This window comes from Tetrao urogallus (genome assembly GCF_951394365.1).
Source record: "Tetrao urogallus genome assembly, chromosome: 6".
Classification (NCBI taxonomy): domain Eukaryota; kingdom Metazoa; phylum Chordata; class Aves; order Galliformes; family Phasianidae; genus Tetrao; species Tetrao urogallus.
Window position 1 is genome coordinate 12,141,791 of NC_136819.1, and position 21,479 is coordinate 12,163,269.

Below are 21,479 nucleotides of genomic sequence, written 5' to 3' on the forward strand. Positions count from 1 at the left end.
AGAATTACAGAATTAAAACTTTTAAAAGTTTAACATGTGTACCCTGCCTGACAAACTAATTGGCATACTGGAACAATACTGCAAATAAAATGAAGTCAACAAAATTATTTATCTCTATATAAGCACAGAGTTCTCAGAAATGCAATTGTTACTTTCCTGTGTTACAGAAAGGAGGGCTTCCAAATGTTGAAGAAGCAAGACTTCAGAGTGAAACTGATAACCCAAAGAACTATGAACTTCAGATCTTACTAGTCCAGGTAAGAAAAATCTACACACAATATGAGCAACCACATACAAACTGGCAAATACAAGGAAAGAAGAAAGACAACTGCATTTCCAAGGGGACACACTGACAATATAAAGAAATGACTAAGTCTACAACTGTAATCAGACTTCCTTATGGTCAGGCAAATATAGATTCTAAGGTCTGGAGACAATTTCTTAAGCAGAAGACCATCACCAACAATGAACTTGTATGCTTTCTGACTACACAAGTTAGTTGTGTGTAGATTTACTGAGCACAAAGTACACAAGAAGACTGTGATTCAGACCCAAATGTTCCTAATTCTGTTATGGACCAATAGAAATATACATTAGCATAACTGACTGCACACAGTGATGTTGCTGGACTACCTGCTTGATATTTATTTTGCTGGTAGAGTATTCTTTATATCATATAAGCATCACCAAAATTATTCCAAATAACACTAGCACTGCTAGTATAGAGGCTCTTCCACAGGCAGGATTTTCACAATCAAAACAACTCAAAACCAAGCTACAGAAATGTACATTACAAGGATATCAGTGAGAACAGAAATTACCCATATACATCCCAATCCCCTGTGGAAAATCACTATATAGAGAGTAAAAATATAGTCCTTCTCGCACCCAAACTACCCTGTGGATGTGTAACAACAAACGTTGCATGTGGGAAAAGACATCTGTGATCTATCTTCATCTGTCATTTTAGTGTCTATTTCCAGGAAAACTGCAAGATAATTTTTGATATTTGTCTTCTAAAAATAAAGAAAAATATGTATTTTGAGTTCTCACAGATAAAGCTGTGTTCACTGGCAGCCCTTCTACGTGCAATTTAAACAATTTTTTTGCTATATGTCTGAAGAATTACTTGAAATTAATCATAAAACCCAAGGAATATGAAGTTCAATCCGCAGATTCCAATTGTTCATGTTTCTTTAAAATAAAAACGTATTTCATGTGACTTTTGATTTTCTATGAAATTCCAGAGCAGCAGGTTTGTTCAGGGAAAAGACCAAATTTCTCCTGGGTAGTCTTCTTTAAAAAAAGGTCCTTAAGAAAAAAAAAAAAAAAGAAACAGATACTGTTAGCGGAAGTGCAGTAAGAACAAAATTGTGTAACTAGATTTCAGTTGGCCAACTTTTATTTGCATTGTAGCAATTGATAAAACAAATACCACATGCAACAAGAAACCTTACTCTGGTTTTCCAGACATCTATGACTCTACTTACAACTATTACAGTAGAGAGAAAACATTCATAGTATACTGAGCCTGTAAAGCATGGGTAATTTTGGGACAAATCAACAAAGGTAAGATTCAGTGAAAACCACACAGTTGTGATCACTTGTTCAGAAGCACACTGCTGAAAAATACAAAAGAAAACTTGTTCTTTGGACAAGCCTTAACAAAGAAATACTTATATAGTTATGAATTCACAAAGCCACAGCAGTGGTCCACAGATGAGGAAAAAAAACATTAGATTAATACTAATCATTTAGGCAGAGCCTATTTATTTTATAGTCTGGCAGATGATGAACCAATTCTGTGGAGGATCTCCAGAGGACATTACAAATACTCATTTTTTTTAGTAGGATAGGCATGGCAAAAGCCCAAAGAACACTCCAGCGTGGCAGAAACAAAGTGGAGCGTAGCATGCAATGCGCAAGCAGGCACATGCTTGAAATATAACGCGGCCCCAAAATGGACAGTCATGTTAACCCGGGTCTGGCTATTCACCATGAGGGAACACTGCAGTGGCTACAGCTGCAGGAGATACCCTTGTCTGTACACAGGTGCACTGCCTTCAAAAACCTTTCTGTGTGTGTTGGGACTGACTGCTGAGGTGGGGATAGTAGGGCTAAATATACAAAATATGAAAACAACAGAAAAATAATGACAGTTATTAAACATCAAACAATTTTACAGCAGTTTTCAGTTGGTGTTAGTCAGTAAAACTACACTGATTTACAGCAAGTAATAACTGGTATTCTACATAGAACAAGATTTGGGGCTAACAGTGCCCATAAATCTTTCCTCCACCATTTTATTTAGTGGCAATGATATCTGGAAATCGTTTTAATCGTTGCTTTAATCAAGCAACAAAACCTTAGTTTTGCTTTTTAAACTTTGTCCAATATAAAACAAGTTATATCGACTTGATAACTGCGTCACACTATGTCGTGGATTCTTGTTTCATACCTGCACTGATTATCAAAACAAACAAACAAAAAATCATCAAACCAAAGCAAAGCAATGACAAAAACAATGAAAAAAACCCAACCCCACTGTTAGAGATAGTAACTGTGATCTAATATAAAATGAAGGCTGAAAAAAACACCAAAGGAAAAAAAACAAAAGCCCACACCACAGAATCAAACATCTCACTGCAATGAGGAATGCTTATGGACATTTGTTTATCCAGATTCCAAACTATGATCCACTGCATTATAGTAAGTGATCCAGACTTGAGATCAGCAATTTCTCACCCCAAATTCCTTCAACTCTAAACCAAAAGCATAAGAGTGTAGTCATGTACACCCAAATTTGAGATTCAACATTTTGAGAACTCTGAGAACCACTGCTGATAGCTACTTGTAACTAACAAATTAGCAACCATGTGATGCAAAAGGTTATATAGTCCACAGTAAATGAATACATTAAGCACTATCTGTCCCATAAAAAGCATACTGTTGTTACTAGTCTTTTAATCCCCACAAAAAGAAAGCTAATGCACTTACATTTCATCATCATATTCCTTTGGAGGTGACACTGCAATGACTAAGTCAATCCAATCCTGCAACAGAAATGAACAGGAAGTGTGTGCTGCTAAACATTCATTTTAGAGGTGGTTAATGGACAACCATGAAATATCAGACAGATGATCAGAAAGACAATCTATTCCTGGAAAGCCACACGGAAAAGGGAACCTAAGGAGATGCCTGGTCCTCTATAATACAGTTTCAAGATAGAGCTGTTTGATTTTTATCCTAAAATTAAATAAAAAATTTACTGGTCTTGCAATAAGCTTTCAAAAAAATAAAAAATAAAAAAATCATTCTAAGTATCATACTATGTTTGGTCATTTTACCAATTAATACAGTTCAGTACTGTAGCCAAAGTGCCCTGTTGCTATTTGCACATTTAGAAATCAAAGATTAGATAAGCTATTATCAAAGTTCAGATCAGCTTCCAAATAATTTTCAATATTAAAGAGAGATTCCACAGATAAAAGTATTACAGTCACTCAGAATGTAATGTGTTTAAGTACAAATCTGATGTGTGGCTGTCATAAATTTTTGGAGTAAATTACAGGCAAGACTTTCAGAGTTGTTGTATACCAATATCACCCACACATTTCAACTCACTCTGGTGATATGGCATACTGGTACTTTTGACATTTTCAACTTTACTTCTATTGCTGTGACAACATTGTGAAAGAAAAATACACATCATGAGAGCTACAGGTAGAACAGAAAAGTATTCCCACATACTTACCCCACCCATATTCCAAGCATTTGCCAGAGTTGCTTGTGCTTCTGCCAGCCTGCAGTCAATTACTATCTTGCCATTTACAGCCAGTATTTCATCCCCTTTCACTATGCCTCCTGGTGACAGACGAACACGGCATACATACACATTATCAAAATAACATCTGCGACAGACGTTGGGTATTTATGCAGTACTGAGTATGATGATTATTATTAACTAGATGTGAGAGCCAACACTGAAAGTTGACACATTGTATGGGGACTGCTGAATCACAGCCTGAACCTCTGATTGATCACCTGAGGCAAGCAATTCACCTCTGCTGCTGGAAGGGGTGGAGCCTGGCTGCACCTCTCCTAGACCCATTTAAGAACTGACCACCAGTGGGGAAGTATCTCTTCTGGAGATCTGCTCCACTGGAGTTGCTTGTGTGAGCTCAGGATAGGGTGAGTGTTCTTCTTTTCTGCTCTAGTGTAATAACTACATAAACTAAGCTCTCAGATATACTATATCATTTGTATATTCATTGATTGAACACACGTGCATTATCTACAGGCAAAAACAAAAGGAATTAGTCAACAAGTTTAGGAAGATTTTCTGTAGTAACAGTTTGCCTATCTGCGCAACATATCCGTACTCCTTGTAAATTGTGGTTGATTGTAGTCTGCTACCATTATTAAGAGCAGCATTACTTAAAAACCTGGATGTCTAAGTGGTGTTTGTCAAGGCTTTACAGGACTCCCATTCCTTTCCAAAAGTGTGTGTCATCTCTAGTTCTTTGAACTTATTTTGATTTGCTAATCTAGTCAGCTAGTTGGGACTGGGTTTGAGGAGGGGAAAAACATATAGTAAGGGGTCAGCCTCAGCTATAAAGAGAGGTCAACAACAGTGACAAGTCAAAGAAAAACAGAGCACCTGAAAAAGAGACTAAGGGGCTGAGAGCTTTTCAGAGAAAAAGTGATTTGAACATGTCTGTGGTTGGGACAAAGTCATAGAAGGCAATCTAAGGAGATGTCCTGTCCATCTACCTGTTCATCAACATGGTTCTCAAGGTTAGGATGCGAGAGACCAACCCACAGGAGCATACCCTCCAGGTATGCATGTTCTCATGGCTTTCAGAGCTAAGCTGTCAGAAGGCCTTTAGATGGATTTTGGGAGTAAAGACACATTTTACAAAACAAATTGCCATTGGAAGTAACATTAAGAACAAAGCTAAACAATGTAGTACAGCTATTAGCTAGTATCTGCTTTGCACATTAATGTAATTACAGATGTACTTGTTTGAGAAGTATGAAATAATGAAGACCAAATTTGACTTTCTTTAATGAACAGAATAAGTGATTTTTGATATACAACTAGAAAAAGGGGAATCCTTGAGAACAGCTCTACATTTTTGGTCCATGTTATTACAGTTTTTACCATGATAAAAACACAGCAAGAGTGACTATTTCTTAAAGACAGTTTTTAAAATTTATATCTTTATCAGCTTATCAACACTTCTCAAACCATGAACCTCTCTTTGTGCTGCTCTTAGAGCAGAGACAGAATTGGTTGCCTTGGACAGTTTAAGTGAGTTTCTCAGTAACAGCTATAGCTCTGATGTCAGCTAAGAAATCAGCCAGTGCAAGAAGCCACTTTGCAGCAATGCTCAAATTCCCCATTGTTACTCACCATGTTTGTCTGCAGCACCACCCTCATAGATTGCAGATACAACTATCTTTCCAACAGGAGAATCAATTCCTCCCTCAACTGCAAGGTCTAATGATCCTTCCTATTAAACAAGAGTTTTAGTGAAGAAGCTGTGAATTTTTGCTTAATCTTTCATTCTTTCCTGTAAACATACCTTGCTTATATGAACTCTTTAAGTATCAATCAGTGAGGTAGTATTTACCTTTCTAATGCGTAAGAGGCGTACATCTTTTCCCACAATCTGCTCTGGAGTAAACTATAAAAATACATTGTTAGTTATTTCCATCTCAGCAACATAAAACAAGCTGATCTATGTAGTTGACTGGTGAAAAGGGTCTTTTGTCTCTTCTAGAATAGTCTTAGAGGAAGAGCAGAACACTCACTAGTGTTTTTTTCCAGTAAGAAATCTTCCTTTCATAAGGTCTAGAAGAAACAGACAAAGTCCAGCAAGCCAGCAAGAAAGACTATTACCCCTCCTAGGCCTCATAATCAAGGATGTTTGTATTTTTCCAGTGTATATTGTATTAAAATAAGATGTATGAATTCTCTCCTTACCATTGAATGCGGATCAAAGTCTTCCACATATTTCTGGAAGCCCTGTGAATAAAATAAGACAGTTATAGAAACATGTGCATGAGCCTCACATTAAACACACAAACTCCATTTTAGCTATTAATGAGAAACATAATTCTGTAAGATAAGAAAAAAGACTGTAAATGGAGAAAAGCATAGAAAGGTAGCAAATAGTCTGTCCTGACAGTCAGAAGAAATTTTAAAACCTTACAGTAAGTCAGCAGTTAGAACTGGCCACACTATGGAACAATTTTGAGGACCTGTTTACTACTCTTACTGGTTCCTTTCTACACCTGATGGAGCTGAACATATTTATCACAGGAGAATATGTTCTGCCATGTTCTTCTAAGTAACCTTTCTTGGGACTGTCATCACGTTGGACACTGTTTTACACTGACAGAAGTGACATTGTGATTTGCACATCACCAGCTCTGCTCCATGAACTCTAAGTTGTAAGACCAGACTCAAACTCCTTCGTTCCTCCTCTTCGCGGCATTTCAGGGAGTTGGTTGCACACCATGAGCAAACAAAGGACAAAAACCAAATTTGTTTGTATGCAGTTTTGCAGAGAATTTAGAGTCCACATGAATTGAGAGTCCACATCTTAGTATTTAAGTAAGAATTGGTTGCGCTGCACTTATGAACTGCTACTTTTGGTGAACTAAATATTTGCAGTTTGATCACAGGCTTCAATGAGGACAGAATTTCATCTTGTGGGGAAAAAAAAAAACCACAATCGTTCATGATTTTAGAAAGCATATTAGTATTACAAACACTTTTGCTAAACTGGGAGAGACATTTTACAATGATAGTTAGCTAAACAACTAATAGATTGAATAGCTGAATTTGTAGAGATCTCTGGTACAATTGTTGAAGTAGACATCTATGGTCTTGGAGCAAACAACTTAGAGGAAAGGACTCCAATCTCAGCCAAGTCAGTAATTCATTACGTAATGTAAAGCAAGTCATTGAACTCTTTGTCCCAAGTCATCCTCACAGAAAACAGATGTTGCCCTTGAAGAAAATTTTCCTGGGAAAGCCACTTTTAAGCAGGACAAAAACTAAAACTTCACAACAAAAAAAACCTACATATGAAGAAATTACGTGATCTGGATTCAACAAATGTACAAATACAGCCATGATAAAATGAACACATCCTCTGAACAAGTGTCATAAATTTACAGTGTAGGCAGTGCACACAGTATGCAAGCAAGGGCTAATGCACCAAGCAATACTAACTGGAAACCACTGGGCTATTTCTACCTCCCACACATTACAGGGGAAAGTTATGAACATCCCTGACAATATTGTCAATTACAAGAACATTCAAAGGAATAAATATCTGTAGAATACAGAAGATTTAAATGTTTGTCTACTCTGAAACAGCTGTCTGGACTTCTAGATGAAAGTTGATGCTGCTGCTTTGAATGGAAAAATAATTTTTTTTCTAAAAGCACATAAGCCAATGGCATGCTCTGATTGACATAAGGAGAAAAGAAAAATTAAAACATACTAATATTCAGTTTCAATCAAAGTCTTCAAGTTTGATTTGCTATCTCAGTTGAATCCAGTTTTCCATTCTGACTAAGCCTTCAGCTCATGCCATCTGAAGTCACCTGAATCCTCAGTGGGTCTGTTCATCGAAATTCATCTTCTCAAGTGGACACTTGAAAGATCTTATTAAGTTAGCATATGTATGGTGGACATATCTTGTCTGGGGGGAGTTTTTCAGTGGAGTAATTAAAATCTTAAATATTTGACATTTTGCTAGCATTTCACATATTAACTTGACTGCACCTATGAGACAGCTCTAATTCATCATTTTCATAAGGATACATAATGGTTAACCTTGAAGTTCTCAAAAAAATCATTTTTATTTTCCTTCTTCTGCATTACAATTTCACTTATCTGGAAAAGGTGCCTATGTAATGATTCTACGTATTAATTGACCCATGTTGAATATCAAGAAAGACTAAAACTAAACAAAAGAAGGAAAAAGTCATGACTGATCTTCATGCTTTACCAAAGGCTCACCCTGTGAGCTTACAACTTTGCCTCAACACTTCCATATAATGTGATAATGCACATAACTTAGCTTGCACTAGTAAAGCTGTTTTGGATGGAAAATGGCACCTTTAACAGCAATAGAGAACTTAAGCACAAAGTTCACTTGACAGCACAATCTATTAAAACAGAGCAGTCAACCAAAGAGGGGGAGATGGAAGTTTTAGCACTATGGTTATTTAAAGCTGCACAGAGGAAGGCAATAAATACAGTAATATGGTAGAAAGTCCTACAAAATATGTATACATTACATATATATTATATATATAATGCTATATGAATAGGTGCTTTCCACCATCAGTGCCTCTGATTTCCTACCAACAACTACATCATGATAATAGATTCATTTGTTTAACTAAGAAAATATTTTATTACTGAAAGCATTGTAACTGGAAGCTGAAAGAGGAAAAAAACCAAACAGCTGTGGGAATATATTTTTAAAAAACCACCCAATCTCAGGACATTTATCAGTTCAACAGTCTTAAATATTGCGTTATGTAAGCAGCTACAAGATGGTTCAACCTGAAGCTCCTGTCTAGGCTACAGGAGCCACATGCACACTCTGCAATCTTACCAAGGCTAGCAGTTTTCATGCACTAGTGCTGCCTTAAGTCCTCTGTTTTAGAAACTGAGCAACAGGATTAGAAAAGAGGGTTTAAAATCTGCAACCAGTCAAAAGAAGTACCACACAAAACATGGAAAATGTTATTTTACTTGTTTTTTGTTAGATCTAAATGATGAATTGTAAACCACCATCCTTTTAAACATCTCTTGTGGCTGCAAAAGAAAGAACACGGCCAAACCAGGTATTAACTCCTTGCTGTAGACAAATATCACCTGATAAACAAGAATTCAATGTTTTTTTGCTCTTCTTGGGACTGAATCATACTTGCACTTTTTAGTACATGTTCCCTACACAACTGCAAGTGAGAGACTACACATAGCAAAATGATATCAAATCATAAAGGAACTATGTAGGTAGTGCACATTTTCACATCCCAAAACTGTCGAGCCCCTTCCCAGCCACTTAACAACAAGCAATAATTTTTTCTGTTCAGATGGTCTTGTTGTAACTATGGTTAACAATTGAAATTTCTGACTATGTCTTATTGCTGCTACATCTGATACACTTTAGCTGCAGTCCTGCAGAATCAAGCTTCACATCTTGCAAGGAAAGCTTAAATATTAACTGTTCCTTTCTGAAACTCCATATCAAACCACAGTGGAGCTCAGGAGAGAAATCATTCACAATTGCATCAAGGCCTTCTAACACAAAAACAGATGTTTGTGATAGCTGGGAGAGAAGACTAGTATCTATGTTGGTTTTGCCCCTCTGAAAACCTTACCGCTGAATCATAGCCATCCTCCCCTGTTCTCTGAACCAAAACTTAACTAGCCTTGCCATGAGTGTATTTTAATTCACTCCAGCACTACGGAGCAACACAGTTGAAACTGATTTTGATCCAGAGAGCTCTGTGCATTCAAGGCCACATTCAACATTTAATTTCCATCCGTCACTTTATAAGTGAAAATAATTTCATTTTCATGAAATATTAAGAAACCTGGAAATCCTAGCCTGAATTCAGTTACTATAAAGATTTAAGTAACAACAGTCATCAAAGCTCCTGGATAACAGGAGATTTGGAAAGTTTTACCCATTCTTGCAAATACATATATGTATAGATACATATACACACACTATATATATATGCAAACATTACACATATAAAAAATATATATATAATATATAAAATATATATGCATGCATTCTATTCACAACATATAAGACAGAGTCCGTGCAAGTCTTATTCTACATACTACTACTGTGGCTTCAAATGCAGCCAGGATGAATAACTCTTATAGCATTAAGATATAAATAGAGCAAAGAGGTAAAGAGGTCTGCAAAAACAATTCACAGACAGATGTTTTTCTCAAAGTCCTATTAGAATATTACTCTCAATGAAACTGTGATCTTCCAACTCATGTAAGGCAGTTGAGGAATAGGATTATTGATATCTAAAACATTTTAGTACTCTTGTGGTCTGGACAGTGTGCATAGATGCATAACAAATGGTAAGAAATTTCCCTATGAGAATGAATCTTATTGCCAGTTTGTCACACTAACTGTACACAGTGACAATAAACAAAGCAATATTTCCATTTTATATCAAGACCTTCTCATCACACACAAGGGTATTACCAAATTTTCATACTACTTAATATTTCTATATCAGATATTTATTTTTCAACTTTTGATTGTATTAACTGTAGATTATGCCTTTTACACTTTTTAATCCTCCTCTACGGAATTTCAAATTGCACAGAAGTTATAAATTTCTAAACATAACTAAAATGGAAGTTCCTTGCATACAACTGAAGGAAATAACTATGCTAGAATGATTTTTATCTTTTTTTCAAGCTCATCCATCTGCCTCATCTTGAGCAGCAACTTACAAAACCTGCTTTAATTTTTCATTTCAATCTGTTTATAATAGAGAAGTTTCACAGCAAATATGTCTATAGAAGAGCTGTTTGATAGCATTTGAATCTCTTCAAACTTAATTGGGAAAGTAGAGAACAATTGTGGAAGAAAGTAACAGAAAAATCCATCCCATTGTCACAAAATACAGCTACGAATGCTGTGCATATCATTTATTGTCAGATATAGCATAAGCTTTTAATTAAATGAATGGAATGCAAATGTGATGTTTTGCGCTACATGAAAAGCTCACACTACAATATACAGCCCTCCTCTTGTAACTGTGTACATATATATGCACACATCTACACACATACATATAATTGACACATAACACCAATGGTAACAAAACAAGCCAAAGTTATCCTCAATAATAACGTTGTAACTACTGATTTCTCCATCAGTTATCTTAGATGAAATTTCTGGGCTGATGTGTGGGAGTTACCACTTGCCATAACAGTATTTCCTTCTTTTCAGAAAGCCATAGCTTATCTTCCCTCATAAAACAGTTCTTGAAGATGCTATATGTTTGGTCAATAATATTTATCTTCAGGTTTTCTTCTTCATTTATATTTGAAACAGATATTGGTAAAATAAAAAAGTACCTAACTGTGAATAGACTTTGCACCATCCATTTATTGATATCTAAGATACCAACATTGTTTTCTCTCTGCCAACAGAAGAATGAGATGCAGAGATACATTTCAAGTATATTTATGACTATTTACAGAAGAAAAAAAAGCAGTATAATAAGCTTTTTACTATTTCATTTCTATTAAAAGGACCCACGAATTGTGAAAATGCAAATCAATGCACGAACAAGTGAAAAAATAACATCTACACACTCTCCTACAGAGATTAAGGTCTATATTGCTCTGTAATTCTACACAGTAGTGCAAAAACTGCCATTAATGTGACTCTTAGATTATGAACAACTGGAAAAATATCCTTTTGTACTTACCATTAGCGATTACTTGAAAGTCTATATGACTTTTACTTAGCAGAAAATGAGACAAGCACTGCTTCTTTGAGAAGAAATCAACAACAAATCCCACAGTACTGTAACATTCACAAGAATATAAAAGCATTAAAAGGCTTACCAGGGCCTCTGATTTGATAGTTGGCCTGACCATAAGGTTTGGGTCAGGATGAAGCATGACTGGTTTAGAGATTATTGGTACCCCTGGATGTCGTTGGGTAGGTGGACTTGGAGCAAATTGCTATGGGGTTAATTTAAGATAATTACAATTTACAGCATAATTTATTATAAACCATAATTTCACCAAATACTCCAACGTAGTTTATGGCAATGAATTTAATGATACTAATAGAGCAAAAGTCTTACACAAATATTTTAAATGAGATACTGTCAAAGTTAACAAATGAAAGCACAATTTCTCTTAAATACCAACTACAACTTTTTCCCTTAACTTTTGGCGTCACCAGCAAGATTATGGAAAATAATCTCATCTCTGCTTTTGGCATTCATCCCATTAAAGCAATGAACTGAATGAGAAACCACAGAAAAAATGCTAAAATCGAATGCAAGAAGATAGAGAACTTAAAATGAAATTTTAACCGACCGGTGGCTAAATGGATTTACACAAGATGAAATTCAATAGGACTGTAGTGATTACCTTTCCACATAAATAACTTCAAGATAACTCAGAGTCAAGAACAAAGATTAGCTATGCTAACTAGTCTACAAAGTACAGATGTCCAGAAGCATTTGAAATTTAATCATGCAGCTATGTGACTGATTCCACACTTTTTACTCAGTCAAAACTCCTACTGACGTCAAATGTAGCTGTGCTCAAGTAAAAAGTTCAAAACTGAGCCCTGTGGGTTTAGTTTGACTTAACCCCAGCATCTCTCAGGACAGTCTTGTCAATGTTTCTCATCAGAAACATGGCCTATTCCAGATTTTATTCACATGGTACATGCTGTATCTTCTAAAATTATTTGAATTGCTTCCAGTAAATTGTTTTATTTATTTATTTAAAGAATTTTTGGAACCAGTTCTTTGAAAATCCCTCAATTCACGTAGACATCCCTCAATTAATGTTGCTTCCACTCCATAAAATATATTATTACTTTCTGATTTCAGAAGAGAAAGTTTACAGATTAACTTTGTTAAAATCACACTGGAACTGAATAATTTCTCCTGGAGTTGCGCAACATGAAGAGTGCCTCAGAATGGGGAAAACTGACATCCGGTCATCCTAAATTAAAATCAATGCAAACACTCATGAAATAAATGCAGTTGTCCTCATGAAGAAGAAAAAAAGAGCTCACTTTGTAGCATGTAGCCATGATGTTTAACATACAGCTCAGTCCCAGCTCTTTGTCTTAGCAGAAAAGCACTCTCACATGGTGAGCAGTGTAGAGACTTTGCATGGAACACACAAACTTTGACTGTATATGGTTGAAGATTTGAAATATGAAGTCTTCAGATCATTACAAGTCACTATCACTACCTGGCATTAGGTATCTTGTAACAGGATATAGACATGACTGCAAGTGCCAAATTTGAAATAAATCAGCCATGCAGAGTGAGACCCTTAACCTTTCCTTTACGTTACCATTACACGGGAAACTCATAAAACGACATTCATTATTAACAACACATGACATACCAGCGGACTGCTTGACACGGCAGACACTTTGCCAACGTGGGAGGTGTTTCTTACAACCTAAACAGTAGCAGACTTAGTACTGGGTTCAGGTAAAAATATACAGTTGCTAATAATCTTATGAAAGAGATCCTTTTATACGAGGTGTTTTAACAGCTAGTTGCCAAGAACATACTCGACAGGAAATTTCGTTCTTTTTGTCAGGTATTTGTTAAGAGCTGAATTTGAAATACAATGATCTTGGGGGAAAAATAGCACCAAAGAAAAGATTTACAGTTTTGAATAAAATGAGAAAAATATTCTTGGTGGACAACACGAAGTCTTCCTTAATTTTTGCTTTGGTTGGCATAAATGCAAGATGTTTCATTATTGAAATCAAACAAAATGTTTTTGTTTTACTTGCAGCATTTTTAAAGAAGAGGCAAGGAGAAGCTGTCCAGCTTCTGATTTTACTATCATGTCTGATGCCCCATTAGCAATACTAGGTTACTGATAATACTGCTTATAAACAAAGCAGCTCTAGTTCAGTATTAGTAGTTTATTAAGAGCTTAGTTCTTTCCTTGTATACACAGCTAATTATATTCAGTGAGAACTAGCCTATCATTACTGAAAGCTAGGTGATTTTTGTTGTTCTTGCCAGCTGTGTTTTTCTTTAATTACTGACCTTTTGCTCAAAGACATCTGGCAGTGAATAATTACCAGAAACACATATTGGAATATGTGAGTTTGAGGTTAGATCCAGTTTAGAAGCTCCTGTGTTACCTTTAAAAATCAGACCCTTAGCATTAGATGCACACGCACTTATTTGTGGACAACAAGGGACCTTTGTTATCCATAAGAACATGCGACATCTCCATTTCAATGGATCTAGCATATTCTTGGCACTTCAAACTTGTAACCCACATAAGAGGAAGCACTGTAAGAAGATAATAATGAAATATATGTAGTTTGCATTAAGGCAATTATTCACATAATCTGCCGGTTTCCCCCAAGAGGTGATAAACTTGCATATCCTTTCTCACTTTAACCAAAATCACGCAAAAGCAGAAATCTAGTATTTCCAAGTAAAAATGCAAGAAAAAAAAACCAAGCAAACAACACACACAATAGTGCAATCGATAAATCCATGCAGGAAAAACAACATGTAGGAAAGACGTGATAATACAGGACCCTCTTTTGCTTTGAAAGAAACAATAATATTTTGGTACACAAATTGGAGTACACAAATCCCATCACAGTGCAAGAGAAAGTGCAATGCAGCAGCTACCATTTCTCTCCTAGAATGAGATCTGGCACAAGATTTCTTACATATGTGATCCTCTTTTAGAATGAGATTGTAATAAAGTTGGAATATTCTGAAGAAGAAATCTCTAGCTCTTTTGTGTCAGCAAAAAGTCAGCAAACCTGATTTACAGAAAGATCACCAACTCTTGTTCATTTAAAATTGCTTTACTGATAATTTATGCTGTGTTGAGGTTTTAAAAGTTGGGTCTTCTGATTTCAAGCTAATTCTCTTCTTCCAATCTTTGCAGCTAACAAACAAACCTGATAAAATTTTAAAGACTTTCAGAGCAGTGATTTTCACTACATAGATATTTTTTCTCAAACTTGAATTAAATTTGCTGCCTGACATTTTCTTTTTTAAACACATCCAAATATCTTTTTAACTATTACATTCTGCCCAACATATTTGCACGTGATGGGTCTGCAACACATGCAGGAAGGAGAGAGCAAAGCCCTCTAGGCTTAAATTTCAAGAATAAATAATGAAACAACCTCTGGACTGCATTCACGGATTATCAAACGACAGAAACACTTCATTTATTTTAATGTTACAAATAGTAGACTGGCTGATCCAATAGATGAAGTGGGTAATGGAACCAGGGAGGGAGGCCAAGCAGGGGAATGGTAGAGGCACGTGCATCCAAACAGATAATGAGGTCACCTGGGAAGCTGGTGATACTGTTAGGACTGGACCTTTGGAAAGTGGAACGTTCAATACAGGAAGTGGATGAGCTGATGATACTGGAGTAACAGTAAGTGGTGGTGGTGGTGGTGGAAGTGGTGCCACGTGTTTCTCAACTTCATCTAAGTTTATATCATCAAGATCTGTGGTATGAAGCTGTAAGCCACCAGCAAACCGCCTCACTGATGTGGCAGAGGAAGAAGCGGCAGGACGTCCACTTGCCAACTATGCATGAGAAAACAAAAATCTGCCTTACTAGTTAATATCCGCAACAGCTCTAATGAAATCAACGGCAAATCCTGCACTACCACCCAACCTAACTGCTCCTGCTCTGAAAACTCCTGGATTCTTGCACACAGAATATCCATGAAGTGTTTCTATGGAAGCTTTTTTTACATATCAAAGAAAAGCAACTTAAGGCATCCCTGAAGTTTCAAGACATTTAAAAAAAAAAAAAAACAAAGAAGAAAACAATTTGCAGCAGATCATAATGATGAAGGGGGAAGTAAAAGTAAACAGCTATCAAAACAAAACAGCTTCGGGTTCCATGAAATCCAAATCTTCAGGAAGCTCTGGACTTTATAATTTCTATTGATCAACACAAGACTTGCAAATTCCACAATTTGAACAGAATAAGCCACTCACCTCCCAGAAACTTAAGAGAAAGCATTTACAAGTATAAAGAAAGATTGCATATGTGCTGTTACAGTTACTAATGTTTCGTTTAGACATTCATCAGTGGTATGATCTAAGTAGGTAAGAAACTCCAGTTGACAGATGCAACTTAGGAAATATTAAAGAGAGATAAGCTGTTCTACAGACGCATGCATCTTAACCTAATCTGACACCATTTTCCCCAAATGGATTTCTGTTGACGTTGAGATCTCATGTGGCATAATCACTTTTTGGTACTAAAAAAAGCATACACATTTCTTCCCAAGTAAAATAGATGTTGGTTGCTCTTGTACCCAAGCAGGAGTTCAGGCCTGTAGTACCTGAATACAGTTCAGTTGCATCTATTCCTCAGAAGCATTCTGTCTTTACATATTATATGAGTGTAACTGCTTGAGTAGTTTTGTTGAAGTTCTACAATAGGCTAATTATATGCAATGCAGAAGAATTGGTAGCGCAAATACAGAATATTTGTCTCAAATGAGAGTAGAGCTCTGCAACAATGACTTTAGCCCATAATGTTCCAACTTTACTTTCCAAAAAGAGGGACAAAAATCCGGTAGAAAGCCGAAGAAAACTTAGCGTAATCATTCCACCATTCTGGAGACCTGCACTAAAGAACAAAGTGGATCCAAACCTATGAGTAGGAAGAATAGAAGACCAGCTGTTTTTTTCAGGGCTGCTGCATATTGACCTGTAGAAAATTTGACTCAGAGGGTTCCCCAAGGGTCCCTTTGTGGTTGTGTGGTTACAATTGCTTGGAGTCCCAGGGGAATTCAGTAGATTGCAGTGTTCCTCCTGAAAGCAGCTGTGCTTGGAAGAAAGCCACACAGCAGGATGGTGGGAAAGCCTCTCTCCACACAGAGAGGCACGTAGCTAAGGCACAATCACTCTCTGCAACTTTTCTTCATCTGAGGGGACTACTTAAAACAAAGGATCTGATTATTTGGGAGGTTTTTTCTTTTGTCAGTCTCTTAATGTCACTTAGTTAGTTGCAATTAGTACTTGAATTGTGATTACAATTCAAGCAGGCATTAAAGAAATGATTAGTGATGTTATCATTTGTGTAGAATATTAAAAAAAAATACAGCTGGATATTCTACTCTCACTTAGTAAATTTTATTGGCAGCATGTTCTACCTATCCCAAAGAGTGCTCATGAACCAATTAAGTTATTTTGTAGCAATAGCATACTGAAATGTACAAACCAGAAACACTAGCATTGACCTTTAACAGATGACATCATCTCTATGAACTATGGAAACATCAAATGCTATAGAATCATAGAGTCATTAAAGTTGGAAAAGACCTCTAAGATCATCTAGTCTAACCATCAGATTTACATTGCCATTCACCAACTGCTGACAGTTTTCCTCTTCTTTCCTTTTTCCTTTATTAGGATAAATGCTGAGAAGCAAAGAACAAGACAGTTTTTTTTTTTCTCTATTACATCTGGTAAAAGCTGTTGTTGTTAGGAGAAAACCAGTGAGTAATTTTGAGATCGTGCAGCATATAGAAAAACTAGCATTTTACCTCAGGAGATTCATTTTCCACAGAGGAAATCTGTTCTAACCGTGTCTGACAAAGTCTTTCCACCCAATGCTGCACTTTTTCTGATTCTTCCAGATCTTCACGTTCTGTTTCAGATACCTTAAGCATATCACCAGTGTATTAAAAAAAAGATGGGAGATATAGTTACAGTACAAAGGCTTCAAACTTAGGATATGCCATTTAGATTAGTTTAACAACTAGCTGTGCTTTTGAGAATGACTTCCTATTCTGCTGTCTTCCATTAAACTCACCACTAAATGTGGACGCTACATAAATGCAGTTTTTGCCTCATTTGAACAAAAATTGATGGTAGCAACAATCAAATTTGGAAACAGAGGTTTGTAGTGAAATGTAATTCATTTTTAAACTTTGTTATCTTTGACAATTAAACAAGTGCCCAATTCAGATAATTCCACTGAAAGTTCACCTCATTGTTCTCCAGTGTAATTTTTCACCTGATAGAAGAATACAACATACCTCCTGCACAAGACGATTTATTTTCAGTTGTTTTTCTTTCTCCAGCATTCCTTCTTTCTCTTTGGCAAGTCTTTGCTCAAATTCCATTTCCTTTTTATTCTTCTTCTGTTCACAAAAACTGTCACTTTTTGACTTCTTTCTCTCCTTTCCTTTCTGGGAATTATTATTATATTTAAGCTAGATTTTTACATAAACTAAAAATATGGCAAACTTCAAGCTCAGTACATGAGTGCCTGCCTTGAAAACTGAAGTATAGTGCAAGTGTGGAATCAGTCTTTCAGGTATAATTTTTAACTGCATTTCCTCAGCAATTTGCTAGAAATTCAACCTCTTTTGGACTGCCTGTACACAGCCATTTAGCTTATAGAAGATTTGAGAGTTCAGCTTACTTCTCTGCAAAGCTACAACTGTAGAGCCGATAGGTCCATTACAAAACTTCAAATAGTCAAACAGTTTTGATTAGTTCTCTTTAGTTAGTTTGGTTTGGTTAGTTATTATCTCAATTTTTTTTTACATCAGTAGGAGACTGACTGCTTTCAGACACTCGTGTACACATAGATGCGAACATTCTGCTTAAAAAAACAAAAAGAAATGCTTCATACTTCATACATTGTAAACACACCATTGCATGCCTTAATACAAACAAGCATCTTTAAAGGAGAGGTTTAGATCAACAGAGTTTCTCTCGGGAAAGAATTCCAGATCGTGAAGACCAGTCCCTACCACCAGCAGCAAAAATCAGCTTTTGTATGAAATAATACTGTACATAATAATTCTAAAATGTTGAATGCACAATGCAACCAAAGGGCAAGATTTCTTCATAGTCTTTTAGCCCATGATCCTGTTGGATGAGTTCAGTGATAAGTTGACTACTGCTCTGCAGTTAAGTGTAGCTACTGTTGGAAAACCAACCATTTTTAGAGATAAAAAAGAAAACCACAAAACAACCTTAAGTCAAACAGCTAGCTTCTCATGTTTTAATAACATTCTGTTGGCATGTTTTATGCAGGGCTAGTTAGTTTAGTTACAATTTTTGATAAAATTTTATCCTCTAATAAATTAGAAGATACTACATTTCATAGATAGCACTTAATGCATCTGGAAGGTGGTAGTCAACCCACCAGCTCTCAACATTTGAAAAATTACTAAACCTAAAGGCACGCTAAGCAGTATGCATGCCAAAGAGTTTCAAAATATCAACATCAGAGACCATCTTAGCTGCATTTATTGCTTTCAGATACAACAAGATGAGTCATCTCTTCTGTCCTTTTTCCCCATGGATTCAGTTAATTTCCTATTAAAGATATTTTAAGTACAGAGTGAAATTTTGTTTTTAGTGCACACGCAGGAAATCCATTTGCAATTTTCAGTAGGAAGAAAATTTACCATTTGAATATTTAAAAGTATTTCTAAAAGTAAAAGGTTAAGGTACTTTCAAGTTTTAGTCCACATTGTGTAGCAGAGTTCAACAGGAACTGAGCTGAATCTTTATTAATATATGAGAAGGTATTTGGAGACTCCGTAAATTATCTTGGTCAGCAGCCATAGCAAAAATCCTCTATTTGTGTGAAGAGGCTGAATTTTCATAATGTATTTATCTTTGTCAGATGATCCTAACCATACTGGATTTTATGTGTTTCAGATCGAAGATGATTTACAGTCACTAGCAATAAGAAATGGCATCAGAGCACACTGTCGTTTTCTTATTCTAGTTAAGATCAAAACCGCTGGCATTTCTTACCCTCCTAGAAGGTTAAAAAAACAGTCATAAACGATGATTCAAATACTTCCTCTGTCCTCAGAAATTTTGAGTTCTTTGGAGAGAGATCTATGAGCCCTCTTTGACAGTTTGTCCTACCCCAGTAAATTACTATCAGCCATCATAAGAAACAAACAACACAGAAACCTATGATATAACTAAGATATATTGAAAGAAATAAAGAGAACAAAGCAATAGCAGGAATAAAGTACTACTTGGAACTGCAGTAATGTCTTAGATGTGACTCTACCGATTTAAGAAGCATTCCATCATACTTAAAGATTTTCTGGTATTTTTCCTCTCTGTGTGTGATTTACACAAGCCTTTTGCCTTCAGCACTCTCAATGGGAGATCTGCAGAACTTTAACTGGAAATGGCACACATGACTTCCATTGAATTTTTGCATCTTCAAAAACTTTTATTATTTATGGATTTATTTATTATTTTGAGGACTTTTTGATCTGTGCTGAACAGCTTCTGCAAAGTATACACTCAATTCTCACTGCAGCTGGCAGGTTTTGAGAAGTTCTAAGTGTTCAAAAGAGTGCATTCATAGGCAGATATATCTGAAAAGCATCTAAATTTCTATGTGTTAAAGTGGAAGAGAAGAAAGAAGAGGAATTAAAATTCAAATGCACAGCAAACAAGCTCACTTATCACACTTTGTACCTTACGGATTGTGGGGAATTTTCCTTCATACCGATAAAACCATCCAAAAGCTACAAAAAGGTAAAGGAAAAGTTGTTGTTTTAAGAAAAGTTGATGTCTAGTTCAGATTGATCCCTGTTGATAGATATAACTGGTTAAAATTTATTTGGAGGCACAATGAATGTTCAATATTATACAACAAGTACTTAAACCACTTCTTCATTAATTGTGCTAGCACATTTAGTCACAAATATCCGTTATTTTGCTGATACACGTTTTGTATTAAGCAAAGCAAATGCAACAATTAACTATTATACAGAACCATACAGCCATATCCATTGCTGAGATTTCTGTAGTCCAATTCCTACTTTACACAAACCATAACAAGCCTTATCAAAATGAAAAAGTAATCAAATTATTTCAAGCTTGCAGAACACATTGGTGCTTAGGATGACAAGAAAAGCTGTTTCCCACAGTGAACTATGCACATGCAGGTGCATAAACATTAAAAAAAAAGTGGAGTAAAATCAGACAAAATAATATAGTATTATAATTGTACATAATAAACACTGACAATACACAGAGTTCTCAGTATAATCCATGTTTCTGTAGGATTGATATGTTTTGTATTCTTGTTGAAGTATCTTTAGAAAGCAGTGACAACAACAGTATCATAACCTCTCATCATACCAAAGGACAACATATATTGCTCTAGCAAAATCAGATCATAGTTCAGTGTCAAGACTGACTGTCAGAAGGAAGAGAAACATAGGAAGGATCTGAATCAGGATAGGAAGTTAAGGCTGGATGGCAAACCTGTTTGTCCTGCTTCATGATCACTTCATCCATGTCATCTGTTTCAAGTTGGTCATGTGCAACTCCCTCTAAATCTACTAGAGAAACAAAGGAGGAAGGGAATGAGGAGACAGAAAGTCAACTGGAGATTCCTATGAAATAAAGAGACCAGCAATGGGTGACTAGTAGTTTTCATGAAATAAAAAGAATTAGCAATGAGGTATCTTGCCTCAAAAAAAATAAAAATAAAAATAAAATAAAATAAAAAAGAAAGAAAAAAAAAAGAAAAAAAAAAAAAAAGATTGTAGTCCTGCTCAGATCAAATCAAATTCTAATCTCCTCTAACTTCAGAAAGCAGTTAGAATTTACACATGGCCAATTAGTCTGCTCTGCAATAAAGATAAATGTGCAGGTGGCTTCTCCTATTA

At 35.8% G+C, this 21,479-nt stretch overlaps 1 protein-coding gene across 1 annotated transcript in view; it reads right to left on the reverse strand.

Annotated features, from left to right (window-relative positions):
* Positions 1-2,017: 2,017 nt before the first annotated feature.
* Positions 2,018-21,479, reverse strand: part of USH1C (USH1 protein network component harmonin) — a gene marked incomplete at both ends in the record, with an annotated part of 42,662 nt that continues 23,200 nt past the window's right edge. The window contains 7 exons of the mRNA XM_079537174.1: positions 2,018-2,117; positions 2,998-3,053; positions 3,755-3,864; positions 5,417-5,516; positions 5,637-5,690; positions 5,990-6,031; positions 21,073-21,149. Of these exons, the coding sequence (XP_079393300.1) occupies positions 2,018-2,117; positions 2,998-3,053; positions 3,755-3,864; positions 5,417-5,516; positions 5,637-5,690; positions 5,990-6,031; positions 21,073-21,149 (539 nt within the window). The remainder of the gene's footprint in view (positions 2,118-2,997; positions 3,054-3,754; positions 3,865-5,416; positions 5,517-5,636; positions 5,691-5,989; positions 6,032-21,072; positions 21,150-21,479) is intronic.